Source organism: Cyanistes caeruleus, unplaced genomic scaffold, assembly GCF_971803275.1.
Source record: "Cyanistes caeruleus unplaced genomic scaffold, bCyaCae1.hap1.1 HAP1_SCAFFOLD_141, whole genome shotgun sequence".
Lineage (NCBI taxonomy): Eukaryota > Metazoa > Chordata > Aves > Passeriformes > Paridae > Cyanistes > Cyanistes caeruleus.
The window spans coordinates 31,863-50,688 of NW_028255935.1; the positions used below are offsets into that span (position 1 = coordinate 31,863).

An 18,826-nucleotide genomic window follows, 5' to 3' on the forward strand; every position below is an offset into this window, starting at 1 on the left:
AGCCTGTGTGACTCAGCCCTTCTGGGACACAGGGCCAGAAAGACTTCAGCCCTGAAGCAGCAGGCTTTGAGTTCAAGCCTTGGGAAGTGCTTGCCAAAGGCTTAATGGCAATTCATACGTTCATCAAGTCACCCCACTGAAAGTTATGTTTCTAGAATCTTCCCGTATCTCTCCCCAGATTGATTGCAATTCATCACAGTATTTTGCAGCTTTCTAACCCCAGCCTGTGTCTGGACCCATGCCCTCAGACTGCGCCCTCACACCTCCCCTAGATATTGTTCTGTCTGCCCCTAGTCCTGGTCTTTGCACTTTGTTCCTGTGCTGCACAGGCTTTATGGGCCTCATCCCTACTTGATTTTCCTATTCCAGTTGGTTTTGGGGACTCCACGGCACTCGCTCCTTTAATTTTCTCCTCGGTTGTCTGGGTGTCAGGGGACCCTGAAGTTTTAAGGATTGTTGCGGCCACTGTCAGCACGACTGTAAGGGCCGCAGTGCAGCGGGGCCTGGCCCGACCGGCAGCCGAATACCTCCTCAAAGGTGGAAGCAAGAGAGAGATTTCCCGGGCTTGCTTGTCTGCAAAATGTCAATCTCACAGAGGTGGATCCAGCTTTTTAAATGCTTTAATAGGTAGTCAGTTCCCACAGCTAGCCAGCTCTTGGATTTTGCTTGGCACAGAGGCAGCTCTCGCTTAGCAGCTCCTCTCAGTAACATCATTTCCATGGGGGGCTTCTTCCCTGCTCACCAAACAGCAATTCATGCAAAAGCAGCACAAACTGTTCTTCCTGTCCTCCTGTCTTTGCTAGAGAGTGCCTTTCAAAGGGATAATAATTGGGAGCGAGGGGGTTTACATTTTCCATTGCAAAGGAGCCTCCTGCCTCCCTTAGCAGGCCCCTGTCTTTCAAACAAAGACACACACGGTCTCCTTTTGCACCTTCACTTGGCCCCAGCCACTCCTGATCATTTGAAGGAGCGACTCAGAAAAGGGGCGGCAATCCCCCAAGGCCAGAGCTGCTCCAGGCTGCTCCTGGTGCCTTGGGCTTTTGAAGGGGTGCCGCGGTGGCCTTTGTGACACAGGCACGGGGTGCCGCGGTGGCCTTTGTGACACAGGCACGGGGTGCCGGGGTGGCCTTTGTGACACAGGCACAATGCGTCAGGGGCTGTGGTGACACGGGACCTTGCGGTGCCCAAAGTCCATTGTGACATGGCAGAGCCCCTCCCCAGCTGGGGAGTATATAAAGGGCTTGCGGGGCCCTGGTCAGTCCCAGGACAGTGGCTGTGTCCAGGTACCTGTGTGCGCCAGAGGACTGCAGGCATGCAGGAGGAGAAGGCAAAGCCCAACTCCCAGCCCCACAGGCCCTGGCCCGGCTCACAGAGAGCCCAAGCCTTGAGGGAGCAGCAGGAGGAGGCTGAGAGGGCAGGCAGAGGGAGGAGAGGAGCCGTGGAGTCCTGCGCTGAGGAAGAGGCAGAGGTCTGCCAAGGAGAAATGAACAAGTTCCAGCAAGGGACTCCAGGGGAAGCCTGCACTCAGCCACAGCTGTGCCCAGGAGAAGCCCATAGCTGCCAGGAGCTCTCTGAGTGGGAAGAAGGCCTTGAGCAAGAGCTGGTCCAAGTATGGGGGAGCTCCTGGCATTTCTGGGACTGGGATGAGGGCAAGGAGCAAGAGCCCTCCCCAGTTGTCTCCGAGTGGGACGAGTGCAGGGAGCAGGAGCTGTGGCAGGCAGACAGCGATCACTGTCAGGAATTTTCAGATTGGGAAGAATCTCCTGAGCAGCGGCTGTCCCCAGGAGAAGGCACGAGCTGCCGGGCACTCTTGGACTGGGAAGCTTGCCACAAGCAAGAGCTGTCCCTAGATGGCCAGGAGGTGACTGGAGGCAAAGCAAAGAGAAAATCCTCCAGGTCCAGCTGGGATGATGACACTGATGGAGAACTGGCTCAGGACAGCAGGGAATACTGTGACATCCTGTGCAGCCAGCTCAAGGCCTGGCAGCGGGAGGACGATGACTGGGATGAGGTGAGCGTCCTGGAGCTGCACGAGGAAGGAGAAGAGGCCAGGCAGCAGAGACTGGCAGATTTAGCCCAAGAGGGAAGCCTGCTGCCTGTCCCTCGAGCAGCTTGGGTGGAGAGCCAGGAACCCGAGCTGTGCCCACAAGAGCAACTCTGTGCCAGGCCTGGCCCTCTGGCAGCCCAAGCCACAGTGGAAGATGTCTCTTCTCCTGGGCAGCCACTTCCCCACAGGAAAGGCCGCTCGCTCTTGAGGCGGGGGCTGCGGGCGCTGCGGGGGCTGTTCCGCTGCCCCTGCCTGGCGGCACAGCCACAGGATTAGCGCCCGCTGGCAGCAGCACCAGGCTGCAGATGGCGGCTGCCCCGCAGCCTGCCCGGTGCCCCGAGGTAGCCGCACGGGCTGCCCCGGCCTGCGCTGGCCCTGCGGCCGCTCTGCGGCACCCCCGGGGCGGCTCCCCGAGGGCACACGGCAGCCCAAAGCGGCACCCAAAGGGGGACCCTCACTGCCGGGGCTCAGCGCCGCATCCCGGCCCATCATCCGGCCAGGAAGGCACCTGGAAAGTCATCGGCTCCCAGCGGCAGCCTGGCACTGCCAGTGGCACCCCTGCACCGGGTCCCCAAGGGCCACAGCCACACGGCTCTTGGCCCTTTGCAGGGACACTGGCTCCAGCTCCTCCCTGCTGGACTCCAAGGCCATTTCCTCTCCTTCGGAAAGGACTTTGCTGTTCCTGTGGCACTTTGGCCATGAGGAATGGACACAGGCAGGAGGTGTTGCTCCCAGGACATGACGGCGGCCTGCTGGACTGCAACACACACAATTCTAACAAAAGAAAAGAAAGTTGTATTTAGGAAGTAGTAGTAGGAAAGAAAAAAACCCAACCCCCGCCCCCCCCCCCCCCTACTAAAACCTGCATAAGACCCTCCAGAAACCAAAAAATGATAAAGAATAAGAATAGGAATATTAGGAAGAAGACGTGGAAGCTGAAGTAGATCAAGACATAGTAGTACTTAAAACATGGAAAATTAAGAATAAGAATAAAATGTTGGAGTCTGGAATACAGTGTGTGTGCCCTTGTTTCTGATACTTAGTTATAAGATCCAGTTATAAGTTCCCCCAGGCAGGGCAGGTCCCTGGGTGCTGCCCCTGGCCCAGATAGTTTTCAGATGGGAAACACTATCAGAAGTAAGGTTTTAGAAGACAAAATGTCTTCCCTGCTGACAGCACCGTAAGGAATAGCTGCAGGGCAGAGTTTTAAAAACAGAGGTTGTCTTGACCTCTCTACAGCCTTGCATGGTTCTCAGCATGATAGATCAGGGGAAAAAATATTATAGTGGGTCAGACACATCACATTGCAACAGAGATGCAACAGCACCCCTGATTTTTCCATGGTTCTGGATGACAAGAACTAGGATACTGTTACCGCTGAAGATGAATAGATCATGCGGACACAGGTGGAGGTGTGCTGAAAAGAAGAGCAGAGTTTATAGTTTATTTCCTCCCAGGATTTATAGGCTTCTGACCACAGCCAGGGATTGGATGGTCAGGATAACATTTTTCTCACTGCACTGGCCATGAGAGATGCCCATCACAAGACGTGTAACAGAAAGAATGTACACATATCTATGTTTACAGCTACTCTCCTGGGAAAGTCCTTAGAAAACCATGTCAGCAAGCTCAGAAGCTGAGTTTTCAGGGCTACATCTCCCCCTTTTTGGTTTAACAAAAAGAAAAGAAAAAAGAAAAATGAACAAAGAAACTAGCAACATTATAAACAATCAAAAAGATAAATAATAGGAAAATACAATACTCCATACAATCAGAAGGCTGTAATTTCAGGGTGATAGCTCACCCTTTCACTATTACAAAAAAAACCTTTTTTTTTTTTTGGAAAAAAAAAAGCAGAAAAACAACAAAACTCAAAAATAAATGAAACAATTGTCCAACATCAACACCTGCTTGTGGATGGCTCTCAATTTGGTCACAGAGGCAGAATCCATGGCCAGATTGAAAGGCGCCTGGGAAAACTTATGAAATGCTCTGACAGCAGCCTGTAATTCCATCAATTGGGCTGATCTAAACTCATGACTCTCCAAAAAAATAAAACAAAAACCACCAACCTAAAAACAAAACAGCGACATCAATGGAAAGATTAATCTAATAAACTTGAGGAGCAGAAACTGCTTGCAGAACCTCCTCCAGCATCTACAGTGCCTCTGGGGTCAGTGTCAGAGGTGACTTTAAATCAGAGTCCCCCTTTAATAGACCAAACAAGGGAGACAGTTTAGTCGTGGTCAGTCCCATATGAGGACACAACCATGTAAAACTCCATTAATATTTGGACATCATTCATGCAGTGTCTGCACTGAATGCAAAAAAAAGAATTGCACCTCCAGATGCGGGACTGTTCGTCCCAAAAATTATTTTGACCCTCAAATAATTTCAAGGAGGTTGTTTCTGGAGTCACTTGCAGCTCCATATCATTGGCAAATGCCAGCCAATTTTGCATGCCTTATGGCAAAATCTCCATTGATATCTCTGTGTGGGCTCAGCATTAATGATAGCTGGCACCAGAAAGGCAAATTTGGGTCTGTTCTTTGTTTTGCAAAGGAATTGCAAAGAACAATCCTTCAGATCCACAATGAGGACTAGCCAATCAGCAGGAAGCATGGCAGGTGAAGGCATGCTAGCCTGCAACATCCCCATGCTTTCCATCATAGCATGAACTTTCTGGAGGTCTTGCAATAACTTCCATTTCCCAGACTTGTTCTTGACACAGAAAACAGGAATGTCCCAGGGACTGGTTGAAACTCCAGATCACTGTGATCCAACTGTTCTTGCATCAAGTCACGGAGGGTGACTAGTCTATCATGGGAAAGGACAACAGAATCTGCTGAACAAAGAGTCAGTCTCAAGTTCTTCTTTGCATAGAATCTGTCAGCATCGGCTCCAAGGGTCACTCTGGGGCCCATCAGCAAACCTGACAATCGTGATGTCCATGCCAGTGTCAAAAACCCGCAGAAGCTAATCTCTGACAGCACCTCACCAAGGATGGACAGGAGATGGATGGTGTAGACCCATTCAGGATGATCCCTGGCTGTCAGAACAGCAGTCCAGTGACCCAGGGAGGTCCAGGGAACCCGAAGCCACCATCTCCCCGCAGCTGGTTCTCAGCTCTGCGAACATAAAACTCAAAAGGCACAAGGTGAGCAAATCCAGGTCCTGCAGGGATAGGAACAGGAGGGGTGAGTGTGGAACCCATGGAAGAAATGCACCCCAGGAATTCCGAATCAACGTCCCCTGGGTGAGCAATAGTGCCTTGAGCAGTGGTATTCATCCACGCCACAAGAAGAGCACTCATGCCTTCACCCACTGGACCAAAGCATTCGGAAACACGTGGAATGCCTGATACGCTCAGCTGCACAGTCATTTGACAAGAGGACAAGGTCCACAGGCCAGCTGAAGAAGCTCCAGCAGCCTGGGACCCCTGGCCCATCAAGGCCACTGACTTCGCCCCTGCGGCAGCACCACCCGAGCCAGTGGTAACTAGCGCAGGACATTGGTCTGCCGCGGCCGCAGGAGGCGGCCGGGGAGGGCCGGCTCCAGCCGCAGGCTCGGGTGATGCCCGGGAACCCGAGGCGGGGGGGGCTGGAGGCAGTTCAGCACAGCCCGCCTCCAGCGCCGGGAAGGACCGAGGCGCCGGTAGAGGCACAGCCTGCGAAGCCGCAGCACCGTCCTGCTCTGCTGCAAGGGGACAATCCAGGCTCGCAGGATGGGAATCCGGCAGCATGGGGCTGGCAGAACACGGCTTGGCATCGGCACCACTCGCAGAACCCGCCCCCACCCCCCACGAATCCGGCGCGGGGCGGGCAGCGCTCAGAACTGCCCCTAACAGCGTTTCTTCGGGGCGAAAGGTCCAAGAAGCGGTGCCAGCCGCTCCTCTGCTGGAAAAGCGTGCGCGGCCACCGGCGTGGAGCCCGGGCCCTGCCCGTCCCCCACCGCGGGGCAGGGCATGGCCCAGCCGCAGCAGGGACACGGGCCCGGCCCTGAGGCATCCCCCAGGGTGGGTGCCGCCCCCCGTTCAAGCACCCCCCCATCGGTCTGTGCCAGGAGGGCACACGGAGGAGGCGAGTCCGCCCCGGGCTTCCACCGCCGGGGCATGGGCCGAGGCAGCGTTACACCCCCTGGGTCCGCAGCGCTCCCAACGGCCTGCTGGCAGGGATCCAACCCCGCCCCGGGCCTACACCGCCGGGGCGCCGGTCGAGGCGGGGTCACACCCACCGGTCCCGCGGCGGCCCCATTCAATCCGTCGCACCTTCGCCAGATCCCGAGCAGCCGGAGCAGCCGGGGCTCATAACCGACCAGCAGAGCCTCAATCAGGGAATCGCCTAAAGGGTCCCAAGCTGACTGTGAAAAAATCGCTTCAACCACAGGGAAAAACCCCTCAATTCTCCCATACTCACACAATCGCTGAAAGTCAGCATATGAAACATCAATCCCTCTCTGATCAGACACCGCATGCCATATTTCCAGAACCAGGCCTTCGCTGAGAGAAAGCCCAAAACCATCCATAGCCACAGGCTAGACAGTACCCTGTAACACACGTGCAAGACACGTCGGGGTTCCCCAGATGTTACCGCTGAAGATGAATACATCACACGGACACAGGTTGAGGTGTGGTGAAAGAAAGAGCAGAATTTATTTTTCCTCCCAGGATTTATAGGCTTCTGACTAAGGCCAGGGATTGGATGGTCAGGATAACACTTTCTCACTGCACTGGCCATAAGAGATGCCCATCACAAGACGTGTAACAGAAAGAATGTACACATATCTACGTTTACAGTTACTCTCCTGGGAAAGTCCTTAGAAAACTATGTCAGCAAGCTCAGAAGCTGAGTTTTCAGGGCGACAGTCTATCTCAAGGCCATTTTCATCTTGGGACATCACTTATCTTCCAGACTACATCCTGTACCTCAATTTTAACATGTAACATCTGTAAAGCGCTGCATCTGCCTTGTAACACTGATTCTTTTGATTGCTTCGAATAATAACTTCAATAACAGTTACTATTTAGTTAGGACAAATCAATTCCATTTACTGCAATCCCGCATTTCTCTTTTTGACCACATTGATTCATGCTTTTAAAAAAAAACAACTTGAATCTTAGTATTTTTTCTATATTCTCAATAATCTCATTTTTTGCATTCACTTTATTTCCATTTCTAATTTCTTTAACATTTCTTGTGCTGCATCAAGTTTTTTCCACTCTCTCTCAAATTTGGTTAACATTTTTTTGAGCTATTATAGTTACTTTCTGTTCAGTATTCCTTGAATTACTGAATGGATTATGGAATCATACAAGGTAGAAACAATAATCTTAAGGTAAAACACAATATCAAAAATTTTAACTTTTTCCATTATGTACTTTATAAAGGTTATCTCACCAGTCTTCAGAAGAGAATTCCATTTTTGAACGGGTACATGTGTTACTCTTTTAATTTCTTCAGCAATTTTCGTGATGGCTTCTCCATGATCATTTATTTCCACACAACATTCAGATTCATTAAACTTTCTACAAACTCCCCCTACTTCAGTTAACAGATAGTCCAGGCCCATTCTGTTTTGATCTACTCATGCTCGCATTTGTGAATGTTGCTTGGCCAGCAACTTTAGGGCAGTAGAGGTATGGTTTAAAATGACTTTAACTACTGCTTGGAGCCTTATGAAGTGATTCAAAAGATAACATATTCCTCCTGGACCTCAGTATAACGAAGAAGGAGGGTTGTATAACTCCTAAGGTACAGGATCTTTTCCACTTCTGAGGTAATTCCCTATACACTCTTGGCTCACAAATCAAATCTATTATGTCAAGGGCTTTCCATTTGTTACTTGTTGTATCTGGTCATTCTCAATAGAATTTTAGGTCACTTATGGATTGCTAAGGGTTAGCTCCAAGACTTTTATACTAGCACAACTAGCCGATGGAGCCCCGGCCCAGCGGGGCTGTGGGGCGAGATGGCTCCGCGGCTCCCTGGACAGCAGCCAACCCTCTGCCCCTTCCAGAGCTCGGCACCAGCGGCTGCTGGCCGGGCCTCAGGGCTGGCCGGGCATAGGAGGCTGGGGCTGGCTGCAGGTAGCGCCCGGTCGAGGGGCAGAGCCCGCGCCAACCATTCCCTCCTGCCGCTCTCTCCAGCTGGCACAGGACAGGAACCGAGCGGCGGAGGACCTGCGTCGGGCCCTGCCGTACCTGCAGAGCCCACAGGAGCCCCTGCGAGCGGCGGCCATCAGGTTCATCGGTGAGCCACGAGCCCGGGCTCCCTCCCCGCCCCGCCACAGCTCGGCCCCGGCCCCGACTGCTGCCCCGGCAGCGGCACCCGGGCCCGGTGCCCTGGAGCCCCGCCTGCCCTCGGGGCTGCTGCTGCCGGCCTCTGGCAGCCGTGCCCTTGGGCTGAGTCAGGATGCGGCACGGGCCCGGGCTGAGCCCTGCCGGGGCGGGAGGGCGTGTGGCCACAGGGCTGGCAGCGCCGCTGGCAGGGAGCTGTGCCGCTGGGGCCCTGACAGGCTCTGTGTTCCCAGGGATGGCCGGGCGGCTCCTGAGGCGGCAGAAAGAAGACCTGCAGCTAATTTACAAATGTGAGTGAGGGCAGCGGGCTGTCAGCGGGGCTGCTGGGTGGAGCTGCAAGTCCTGGACTGTCTGCGAAGGTCTCTGCTCAATGTGCGGATGAGGGGCGGCGTGGGTGGATCACTCCGAGGTTTCACGTGGGGCATTCGTGGCCAGCAGCTTCGGGCTGATCCCCTTGGTCCCTGCTCCCTGCTGGCCATGGCAAGAGCCGGCTGGGATGGCCCTGGCCGGGGGCTCTCCGTGGGCCTCCGCAGGTCTGGGAATCTGACCGTGGCTCTGTTCATCTCTCTTCCAGCCCTTAAGAACGTGGTTTGTGACACCAGCCCTGCCATCGGAAACCTGGCAATTCAAACATTTTACATCACCCAGGCAGTAGAGACGGCTCGATATTCCATCTTGGAGAACCTGCAAGTTCAGCTGCGCAGGGCATGGAGGACACGGCCTCGTCTGTTGGGCCTCAGCTGGCTGCGCTGCTGGAGCTCTGCTGGCAACTGACCCGGCAGGCTCTGTCTGCTGGGGCCACCTGAACCAGCAGAGAATTTTTTTTGTTTCTTAAATATTGTTCTTTTCTTCTTTTCATTTTCTTTTAGGATATAAATATAGTATATATTATAATAGGCAGTCACTTCCCAAGACCTTTATCTTGCTGCCCATGGTGTACAGGGCATAGAGGAAGCGGGGAAAATGTGATTCCACTTGGGGAATCACAGCTCAGCAAGCTGCCCAGGCATGCAGCGGTGCAGGGAAAATGGCCAGAAACCCTTGGCCTTTGGTGGTTCTGCTGAAGGCACAAATGCTGTCTCAGCCAGGAAGCGCCGCCATCTGTGTCCTCGTGCCCGTGTGGTGCTGGCTGGGTTGCTGAGGGCTCCCACGTGCCTCTTGATCCTGCTCCTCTGGAGCTCCTGTGGGGCTGTGGCGCTGCTGCCGGGCTGCACTGGGGGAGACTGTGAGGGAACAGGGCACTGAGAGGCTGTAAATGGATGAGGGTCTGTGGAGACCGAGGCGGGACAAAAGCGTGGGAAGGCGTGAGGGGCATGTGTGGAGGCTGGAGGCTCCAAAGGGGACAGGAGGCCCCTGAAAGGCCGGACCGGTGGGAAGACCTGAGGAATTGGGTGTCAGAGGGCATAAGCAGCCCCCGGGCAGCCACCTTTTTCCTGACAGCCGGCCGACCTGGCACTTCCCCAGAATGTCTCCCAGGCCTGCAGCAGAAGCCCTCGAGGCTGGGACAACACCCCTCCAGGAGGGTGCGGACAGCCCAAGGTGTGCCCAGGCTGGGCTGGCTGGGGACATGCAGGGCAGGGGGATGCTGCCAGGCCACGGCCACTGGGTGCCTGCGATAAGGGGCAGTGGGCAGAGGCAGGGCTGGCCGCCAGCCCGGGCCCTCGCGGCTGCCCAGGACGCGGTGCTGTGACTGAGGCTCCCCTGACACAGAGCTCGGGGTCCGCAGAGCTGCTGCCACCAAGGGGAGGGTGGTGATGTCTCCTCCAGCAGGGCTGCCCAGTCGCTGCTGCTGAAGCGACTCAGGAGCCCACAGAAACAGCAGCAGAGTGTGCACAGGAACAGCAGCAGAGTGTGCACAGGAACAGCAGCAGAATGTGCACAGGAACAGCAGCAGCCCCAACGTCGGCACCTGCACAGTGAGGCGTCCGCAGCAGCCGGGTGCCAAACCGGGGGAGGCTGTGGGCACAGTTGCCTTTGGTTTGGCAGAAGGCTTCAGCAGAATTGGCCACAATGGCTTTCTCTTCACTTGCCAGCCTCACAGCAACGCTTGACAGCTTCAGCTGCAGCCTGTGCCCCTGACTGACTTGGATGGCCGTGCTTGAGGGCGGGCTCGCCTTCCACACTCAGGTGTCCCAAGGCAGCGGCATCAGCGCCATCGTGAGAGAGAGAGTAAGAGACTCTGATGGGACATGAGCCCTTTGCTGCAGCTGCCCTCCCTCTCTTCTGTCCAGGCACCTTAAAGACACATGAAACAGAATCCTGGACTTGCTTGGAACAAAGGAGTAAGCAGCATGCACTGAAAAAAAGCAGGGACTTACATGGCTTAGTTTTCCACTCCACTTGGAGAATCACAGAATCTCAGAACATTTTGTGTTGCAAAGTATCATAAACATCATCCACTTCCAACCACCCTGCCATGGGCACAGGTGGTGTGCCGACACAACTGTCACTAGAATTGGAAGAACACTTCTCCATGTTGACCTTTTCCTCTCCTGGATTTCAAGCAAAGATGAAAAAATCATCTGGTGAATCACAAATGAATATTGTAGCTCACAGAACTGGGAGCAGGAGTCTCCTGTGGCCCACGGTGTGTCCATTCAGCCATTGTTAGATCGTCCAGTTGGAGCTCAGCCCGGTGCAGCCCAGGCACAGGCACCAGGCTGGTCCATTTCAGCATCCCAAAGTCTTTGTGGCTCCCTGTGCACCCATTGCTTCCTGAATCCATTCTTGAATTCCCAGTTACTGCTGTGCAGGACATGAGAACACAGGAATAGCTTGTTTGGCTCATTCTTGTGTTTGCTGCTCCTGCCTAAAGGAATCATCAGGACTATATGCTGATGTCATGGTATAGCCCAACAGCAAAGACTTCTTCTGTAGTGTCTAAAACTCAAACCTTGTGTGACTGTTCAGACACTCTAAAATCCAGGGTGAAGATGACAGCTTTGGTATGGAAGAATCCTAGAAATTTTGACATGTGATTTTTCTAGTCAAGGATTTGAATGCCAATGTGGAAACTACAAAAATCTTCAAACTGGTTTTCATTGGCAACCCCTTTGAAATGGCATCAGCACACCTACAGGGGACAGGGTGTGACAGCGGGGACAGTACTTGGCAATTCATGGCTTCAAGTGTGGGAGAGAAATATTTTGCCCGGGTTCAAGCTGAAGTTCAAGTTTTCCCAGGATTTTGATTGATTGGTCATTGCAGGTCAATTTAATAAATGCAAAAGGATGGAAAAGCACAATTTCTGGAGATTGTGCACTAGGGAGAAAATAGGAAGAAAACCTTGAAAACAGTCGGCAGGCTTTGGAAAAATTCTAAAAAGATGTGGGCTTTGGCTGCCCTCTGGCACAGAAGCCCCCCAGTGGTACAGGTCTCTGGGGCAGGAGACGAGTGCCAGCACTGCCAGGGCTCGGGTGGGGTGGCAGGTCTGCCTTGGCGGGGACTCTGCCACACCTGCTGATTTCAGTGCTGGCCGGGCCCCAGGGCTCAGAGCAGCATTCGTGCCCTGGCCCACACGTTCCTTGTCTGTGTCACACCTGCAGGTTTAGAATGGCCACCAGCTGGGACGTGTCCCAAGGAGGCCGTGCCAGCTTCTGTGCAAGGCCCCGTGCCCTTCCTGCTGCGGCTGCGTCGGCAGCCCTGGGGGCTCCTTCTGCTGCCCTGAGCCTGCAGAGCAGGGCAGCGTTGGCTGATGGTTTGAGGCATTCCTAAAGATCCTGTTGGGCTGTCTTAGACCCTTTGGGCAAGAGATTCCTCCCAACCTGGGCCATTTTTGGGGGGATGGGGGCAGGGGGAACCAGGGCAGCTGGCAGGGTGCGTGAGGGCCCTTTGTGACATATGGTCACCATGGGATGGAAAGGGACAGGGTGTCAGAGGGCCCTTTGTGACATGTGGTGGCATAGGAGCTGGCGGTGACAGGACCACGCCACAGTGCTCGGTGCACGCGACGGGACAGGACGCATCAGAGCGGTGCTGTGAGGAGCCCCCGCACAGCACACTCGTTTGTGTCGGACCCGGAGCTTTTCCGAAGCGTTATTCCAACAGGTGACCTCGAGGCCAGACCACAGGGCTTGCTGACCTGTGGCCTTGCTGAGGCTTCTTTCTTAAGGTTCTGTCAAGGGCAGACCGTGGGACTTGGTGACCCGGGGCTTTTCCGAGGTGTTGCCCATCCCTGCAGTCACTGCCCTTGAGACCAGACCTCAAATCTTGACGAGGAGCCTCCTGTCCTTGTGGCAGGAGCCCTCAAGACACAAGTGCAGGACTTGCTGTCCTGCCGTCTTGCCAGGACTTGAGTCTTGCAGGTGCCTTCCAGGCACGACTGCAGCACTTGCTGACCTGTGGCCTTGCCGAGGCTTCTCAAGATTCTCTCAAGGCAGACCGTGGGATTTGGTGACCCGGAGCTTTTCCGAGGTGCCGCCCATCCCTGGAGTCACTGCCCTTGAGACCAGACCTCAAACCTTGACGAGGAGCCTCCTGTCCTTGTGGCAGGAGCCCTCAAGACACAAGTGCAGGACTCGCTGTCCTGCCGTCTTGCCCGGACTTGAGTCTTGCAGGTGCCTTCCAGGCACGACTGCAGGACTTGCTGACTCGGAGCTTTTCTGAGCCATCTCTCCTGCAAGTAGCTATAAATCCAGTCCCTGCCATGGAGCAGCGACCTCCAAGAGTGCCCAAGTTGGCCTGGGTTGAGGAGGAGGAGGAAGGAGAAGGCCCTGGAGCTGTCCTGGCACAGGAGACTGAAGAGGTGCAGGAGTTCCAGGCACCACGGGAGGGTGAGTTGCAGAGCTCGGCCTTAGGGCTAGCGCCTGTTGCCAGCTTGGCCCCATCCCATTGCATGCCATGCCATCCCCTGGTGCTGTTCCTATGGAAAGGATGGGAGAGTGTTGAAGATGATATGGAGCAGCGACCCCCAAGAGTGCCCAAGCTGGCCTGGGTGCAGGAGGAGGAGGAGGAGGAAGAGGAAGAAGGCCCTGGAGCTGCCCCAGCACCAGAGACCGAAGAGGTGCAGCAGTTCCGGCCGCTGGAGGAGGGTGAGTGGCAGAGCTGGGCCACAGGGCTGGTGCCTGCGGCCATCTTGGCCCCATCCCATCCCATTGCATCCCATCTCATCCCATCCCACCCTGTCCTGTGGAGACACACCCATGGACAGCATAAAAGAGGGGCTGGGGCTGCCCCCCCAGCAGTGGCCGTGCTCCATCCCCTGGGGCATCCGCGGGGCTGTCCCTGCCTGGGGATCGCAGGGCTGGGCTGCGTTCTCCGGCCTCTCCCGCAGCCCCTCAGCTCTGGCTGCTCTTTGCCAGATGCAGCCATGGCCCAGACACAAGAGCAGGACCTTGGCGGTGGCCTCTTCCGCAGAACAGCGCAGGTACCTGCAGCCATCCCCAACTGGGCTGGGCCTGCTGGCACTGCTCAGCCCAGCAGCACGCCTGGAGCACTCCATGGAACATCCCCGATGTTTCTGTCCCCTGCCCTTCTCCTACAGCTGGTTTGCAGCTTCATCAAGAGAATTCGGGAAGAAGGGACCAGCGCCATGGCCACTGGGCTCAGACCTTATTCATACATCTTCAACACCAAGGCCACTGCTGCCCTGCTGGATATGCTTGTAGAGGAGGGTTTTTACAGTCAAAAGCAAGTAAGCAGCCTGTGGCCAGGGTTTGATCCTCCAGGGATCGCTTGGCCTCCCAAGCCACGCTTGCTGATCACTCAAAGCCTTTGAGGCCATTGCAGCGTGCTGAGAAGGGAAGCACTTCTCTGGGGAAGCTGGGGACATTCCTGACTCCCTGTGGCAGCTTTCCAAGTCTCCCCTTGTGCTTTCTCCAGGTGCCTGCCATGGTGAGGTACATCCACCAGTGGCTCATGGCCAATCAGTTCTCTGAGCACAGGCTGAACAGGACCCTGCTGGATCTGAGCGAGGCACAGCCCGCTGACGTGGTCATTGCTCTCCTGCGTGTGGCCCCAACGTGTGACAGGTACGGGGCCCACGTGCCCAGAGGGCTCAGGGCTCCTCAGCCCATCAGCCTGCACAGCCTGGCCCAGGTGTCTGACCAACAGAGACTTCCAGGGTCCTGTCTACCTGGGACCTTTCCCAGCCCTGCTACATCGGTCCCCGAGCCTGCTGCCATGCCATGGCCCTCAGGGCCCTGTCCCCACAGGGCTGGGCTGCCTGGCTGCTGCTGCTGGCGAGGGGCAGCAGGCAGAGGCAGAGCTGGCAGCAAGCTCAGCTCCCCCCCACTGCTGCCCAGGCCACGGGGATGTGTCTGAGACCCCCGTGAGACAGAGCTGTCGCCCCGCAGAGCTGCTATGACCATGTGGAAGACCATCTTGTGCTCGCCCAGGACAGCGGAGCGGGCATACCGGATAGTCCTCGATGTGCTGGGGAACTGGCCAGAGCACAGCACGCGCACCTCTGATGGAGACAACACGGGTGTCTTTGCCCTGGCTGTGAGTTTCTGCAACTGGCCTTTGCTCAGCCCCTGGCAAGCCACCTCTTCAGCAGCTCTGTTTCCTCCTTCCCCAACTGCATCTCCCTGCCTCAGGCACTGGGCTGAAACCTGGCCTAGGGGCAGCTTCAGGGGCACCAGGCGTGGAGCTCCCCAGAGGTTTCCCCTGACCGCTCCCTGCCACACTCAGGCCCTGCCACCCGCACACCTCGGCACTGAGCGCTGTCTCAGGGTTCTCTGTCCTCTGCAGGCAACTGTGCTGATGTGGAAGATCCTTCAGATGCCCTGCGTCCCACATGTAGTGACGGTGCATTTCCCCCGCCTCTTTGTGCATCTGCTCTTCCAAGTGTTCTTCAGCACTTTGGAGATGCCAGAGGATCTCAATGCCTTCTGGAAGGGATGCCAGGAGCAACACGGCCTTGCCATCAGCCCCAACAGGTGCTCTATCCCACTCCTCCTGTCCCTGCCATGTCTCCACGGCACGAGCCAGTGCTCCCAGCGTGACCTGGGCTTTGCTGTGCACACAGCTTTGCAGTGCAGGCCCTGAAGTCCCTGCTGTGCCAAATGCATCGTGAGGAAGTGGTGGTGGAAATGGAACACAAGCGTGGCTGGGACAAGCTGCTCTCTGCTGACACCCACCACTATGCCGTGGGTCTGCTGGCCAGGTGAGACCCCCTTCTCCCCACTGCCTCTGGCATTTGTGCCCCGTGCTGAGGTTGCCCAACACAGTCCCCACTGTCGTGGGCCAGAGGGCCTCGTCACCGAGGGACGGCTAGGGAGACTGGAAAAGGCTGGGAAAGGAGGGTGCCCACAAGGAGTCACCTCCCCAAGAGCCCAGGTCCCCTATCCTTGCAGGATGGTGCTCAAAGATGTGAACTCTGTCAATCAGTCCTGGGAGATGTTTGTCCTCCCAGCTCACAGTCTGGGCTACTTTTTCACCCTGGCAGGGAGATGTCGTCTGCCTCTATCCCCTTGTGTTCCCGCATCGTTCCCTACCTGCTCCAGCTGCTCAGCACACAGGAGGCACGCTGGGATCTGCCTGCCCTGGCATTCCTTGTGGAGGTGAGCCTGATGGCCAAAAGTGCCTCCCTGCAGAGCTGCCTGCCACCTCTCTGCCCTCTCATAGCTGCAGCTGCCTGGGACGGTGCCCATGCCTTGTGCTGCTGCCCGGGCCCTGTTTCCTGTCTTGTTTCTGGGCTCCTGCCGGCTGCCTCCCCTGTCACTGCCCTGTGCCTTTCAGATCCTGGACTACCTGGACTTGAGCGAACGCAGCACTAACAGAGTCCTGGAAATCTTCTCAAGGCACCTGCGGAGCGAGAGCAGGGACAAGCGTCACCTGGCGCTCAGGGCCCTTTTCAAGTTGATTGATGATCCCTCGATGGTGAGAAGTGGGCAGTGGCTGAAGCTGCGCTGGGAAACGCAGTCCCTTGGGCTCGGCTGGGCTTCGGGCCCCGAGGCAGCTGCTGCCAGCTCTCCTGCCTCCTGCTTCTTCCTGAGTGCTTTGGGACAGGCCTTTGGCCTCTTGGCCCTGTGGCAGCAGGGTGGCGTTTCACAGACTTGTCTTCCACACAGGCTGAAAAAATGCGGAGCCTGACTGAAAGTCTTGTAGATTTCCTGTGGGATGCAGATGCAGAGATAGTCAGGATGACAGTCATGGTGCTCAGCTTTATCGTCTTGGACAAGGACATGCTGATACCCAGCCCCATTGCCCTGCAGCTGGCTGAGGCGCTCCTGCCACTCTTTGACCACGTAAGGCTCTGTGCCCCCAGCCGAGGCCACTGGCTGCTGCCCAGACACTTGGTGCCCTGGGGATTCTCAGGCCTGCGCCCTGCTGAGCCCCATGCAGTCAGGGCTGAGGTCTTTTTTCCTTCCTTCCTTTCATATAGAATAATAGCCAGGTGCAGCTGGTGTCCATATTATTCTTCCGATCATTGATGACTCTTCTAACAGAAAAGGAAAAAAAGGCCCTGAAGTCACACGTGCACCACAGCCTGCTGCCTCTCTTCTTCCACTGCCATGACGAGAACCAGCAGGTGGCAGAGGTGAGGATTCCTGGGCTGCTGCTGTCACCCGGGGAGGGGGCTCGGCCGCCTCCTGCCCTGGCACCTTGCCGGCTGCAGCCTCCTCCTGGCCTTGGCACACGAATGCGGGCGGGTCCTGTGTCCTGACTTGTGGGGCCATCTGCGGGTCTCTGCTGCTCTCCAGGCTTCTTGGGCAACGCTGCTTTGTGCGGCCGAGTTCCTGAAGAGGAGAGATCTTGAAAGACCTGTGAAAAAGAAGAAGCTGTGGATGATCACCGAGTGCCTGGTAAGGACGGCTTGGAAGGCCCAGCCTCAGCCTGGAGAAGCCCCCTGTCCCCAGCGCTCGGTGTGTGGGGCTGGCAGCTGCGCCCCTGCCCAGTGCTGCACCCGGGGGCCGCACGGCTTCTTCTTCAGGCTCCTGTGGTCCCGAGCCTGGTTCCGATGGAGCCCCGATCCACTGGGGCTGCAGGGCAGGGCGGCACCGCGGCTCCCTGGGCAGCAGCCGGCCCTCTGCCCCTTGCAGAGCTCGGCGCCAGCGGCTGCTGGCCGGGCCTCAGGGTTGGCCGGGCAGGCAGCGCCTGGCCGAGGGGCAGAGCCCGCGCCAACCCTTCCCTCCTGCCGCTCTCTCCAGCTGGCACAGGACAGGAACCGAGCGGCGGAGGACCTGCGTCGGGCCCTGCCGTACCTGCAGAGCCCACAGGAGCCCCTGCGAGCGGCGGCCATCAGGTTCATCGGTGAGCCACGAGCCCGGGCTCCCTCCCCGCCCCGCCACAGCTCGGCCCCGGCCCCGACTGCTGCCCCGGCAGCGGCACCCGGGCCCCACGCCCTGGAGCCCCGCCTGCCCTCGGGGCTGCTGCTGCCGGCCTCTGGCAGCCGTGCCCTTGGGCTGAGTCAGGATGCGGCACGGGCCCGGGCTGAGCCCTGCCGGGGCGGGAGGGCGTGTGAGCACAGGGCTGGCAGCGCCGCTGGCAGGGAGCTGTGCCGCTGGGGCCCTGACAGGCTCTGTGTTCCCAGGGATGGCCGGGCGGCTCCTGAGGCGGCAGAAAGAAGACCTGCAGCTAATTTACAAATGTGAGTGAGGGCAGCGGGCTGTCAGCGGGGCTGCTGGGTGGAGCTGCAAGTCCTGGACTGTCTGCGAAGGTCTCTGCTCAATGTGCGGATGAGGGGCGGCGTGGGTGGATCACTCCGAGGTTTCACGTGGGGCATTCGTGGCCAGCAGCTTCGGGCTGATCCCCTTGGTCCCTGCTCCCTGCTGGCCATGGCAAGAGCCGGCTGGGATGGCCCTGGCCGGGGGCTCTCTGTGGGCCTCTGCAGGTCTGGGAATCTGACCGTGGCTCTGTTCATCTCTCTTCCAGCCCTTAAGAACGTGGTTTGTGACACCAGCCCTGCCATCGGAAACCTGGCAATTCAAACATTTTACATCACCCAGGCAGTAGAGACGGCTCAATATTCCATCTTGGAGAACCTGCAAGTTCAGCTGCGCAGGGCATGGAGGACACGGCCTCGTCTGTTGGGCCTCAGCTGGCTGCGCTGCTGGAGCTCTGCTGGCAACTGACCCGGCAGGCTCTGTCTGCTGGGGCCACCTGAACCACCAGGGATTTTTTTTTGTTTCTTAAATATTGTTCTTTTCTTCTTTTCATTTTCTTTTAGGATATAAATATAGTATATATTATAATAGGCAGTCACTTCCCAAGACCTTTATCTTGCTGCCCATGGTGTACAGGGCATAGAGGAAGCGGGGAAAATGTGATTCCACTTGGGGAATCACAGCTCAGCAAGCTGCCCAGGCATGCAGCGGTGCAGGGAAAATGGCCAGAAACCCTTGGCCTTTGGTGGTTCTGCTGAAGGCACAAACGCTGTCTCAGCCAGGAAGCGCCGCCATCTGTGTCCTCGTGCCCGTGTGGTGCTGGCTGGGTTGCTGAGGGCTCCCACGTGCCTCTTGATCCTGCTCCTCTGGAGCTCCTGTGGGGCTGTGGCGCTGCTGCCGGGCTGCACTGGGGGAGACTGTGAGGGAACAGGGCAC

General features: G+C 56.7%; 1 protein-coding gene across 4 annotated transcripts; it reads left to right on the forward strand.

The window, feature by feature from the left end:
• Nucleotides 1-12,261: 12,261 nt before the first annotated feature.
• LOC111931685 (maestro heat-like repeat-containing protein family member 7) lies at nucleotides 12,262-18,484 on the forward strand. 4 transcript variants are annotated; one of them, XM_086874051.1, is made up of 16 exons: nucleotides 12,262-13,114; nucleotides 13,214-13,372; nucleotides 13,643-13,707; nucleotides 13,825-13,974; nucleotides 14,163-14,311; nucleotides 14,636-14,783; nucleotides 15,033-15,220; nucleotides 15,310-15,447; nucleotides 15,730-15,844; nucleotides 16,023-16,163; nucleotides 16,355-16,531; nucleotides 16,669-16,824; nucleotides 16,988-17,089; nucleotides 17,435-17,537; nucleotides 17,818-17,874; nucleotides 18,159-18,484. In XM_086874051.1, exons 1-16 carry the CDS (start codon nucleotides 12,988-12,990, stop codon nucleotides 18,356-18,358), a joined length of 2,175 nt encoding a protein of 724 aa, XP_086730177.1. In that variant the 5' UTR covers nucleotides 12,262-12,987; the 3' UTR covers nucleotides 18,359-18,484. The 4 variants fall into 4 exon arrangements, with proteins under 4 accessions (XP_086730177.1, XP_086730175.1, XP_086730178.1 ...); XM_086874049.1 differs by having other exon boundaries at nucleotides 12,270-13,114; nucleotides 13,214-13,707; XM_086874050.1 differs by having other exon boundaries at nucleotides 12,909-13,372.
• The last annotated feature ends 342 nt before the right edge of the window (nucleotides 18,485-18,826 follow it).

Bases quoted from the DNA above. Each gene is read 5' to 3' on its own strand.
- LOC111931685 (XM_086874052.1), top strand. From the start codon at position 12,988: ATGGAGCAGCGACCTCCAAGAGTGCCCAAGTTGGCCTGGGTTGAGGAG. The intron at 13,975-14,162 runs GTAAGCAGCCTG...TGCTTTCTCCAG, and splicing joins GTTTTTACAGTCAAAAGCAA to GTGCCTGCCATGGTGAGGTA. The intron at 14,784-15,032 runs GTGAGTTTCTGC...TGTCCTCTGCAG, and splicing joins CGGGTGTCTTTGCCCTGGCT to GCAACTGTGCTGATGTGGAA.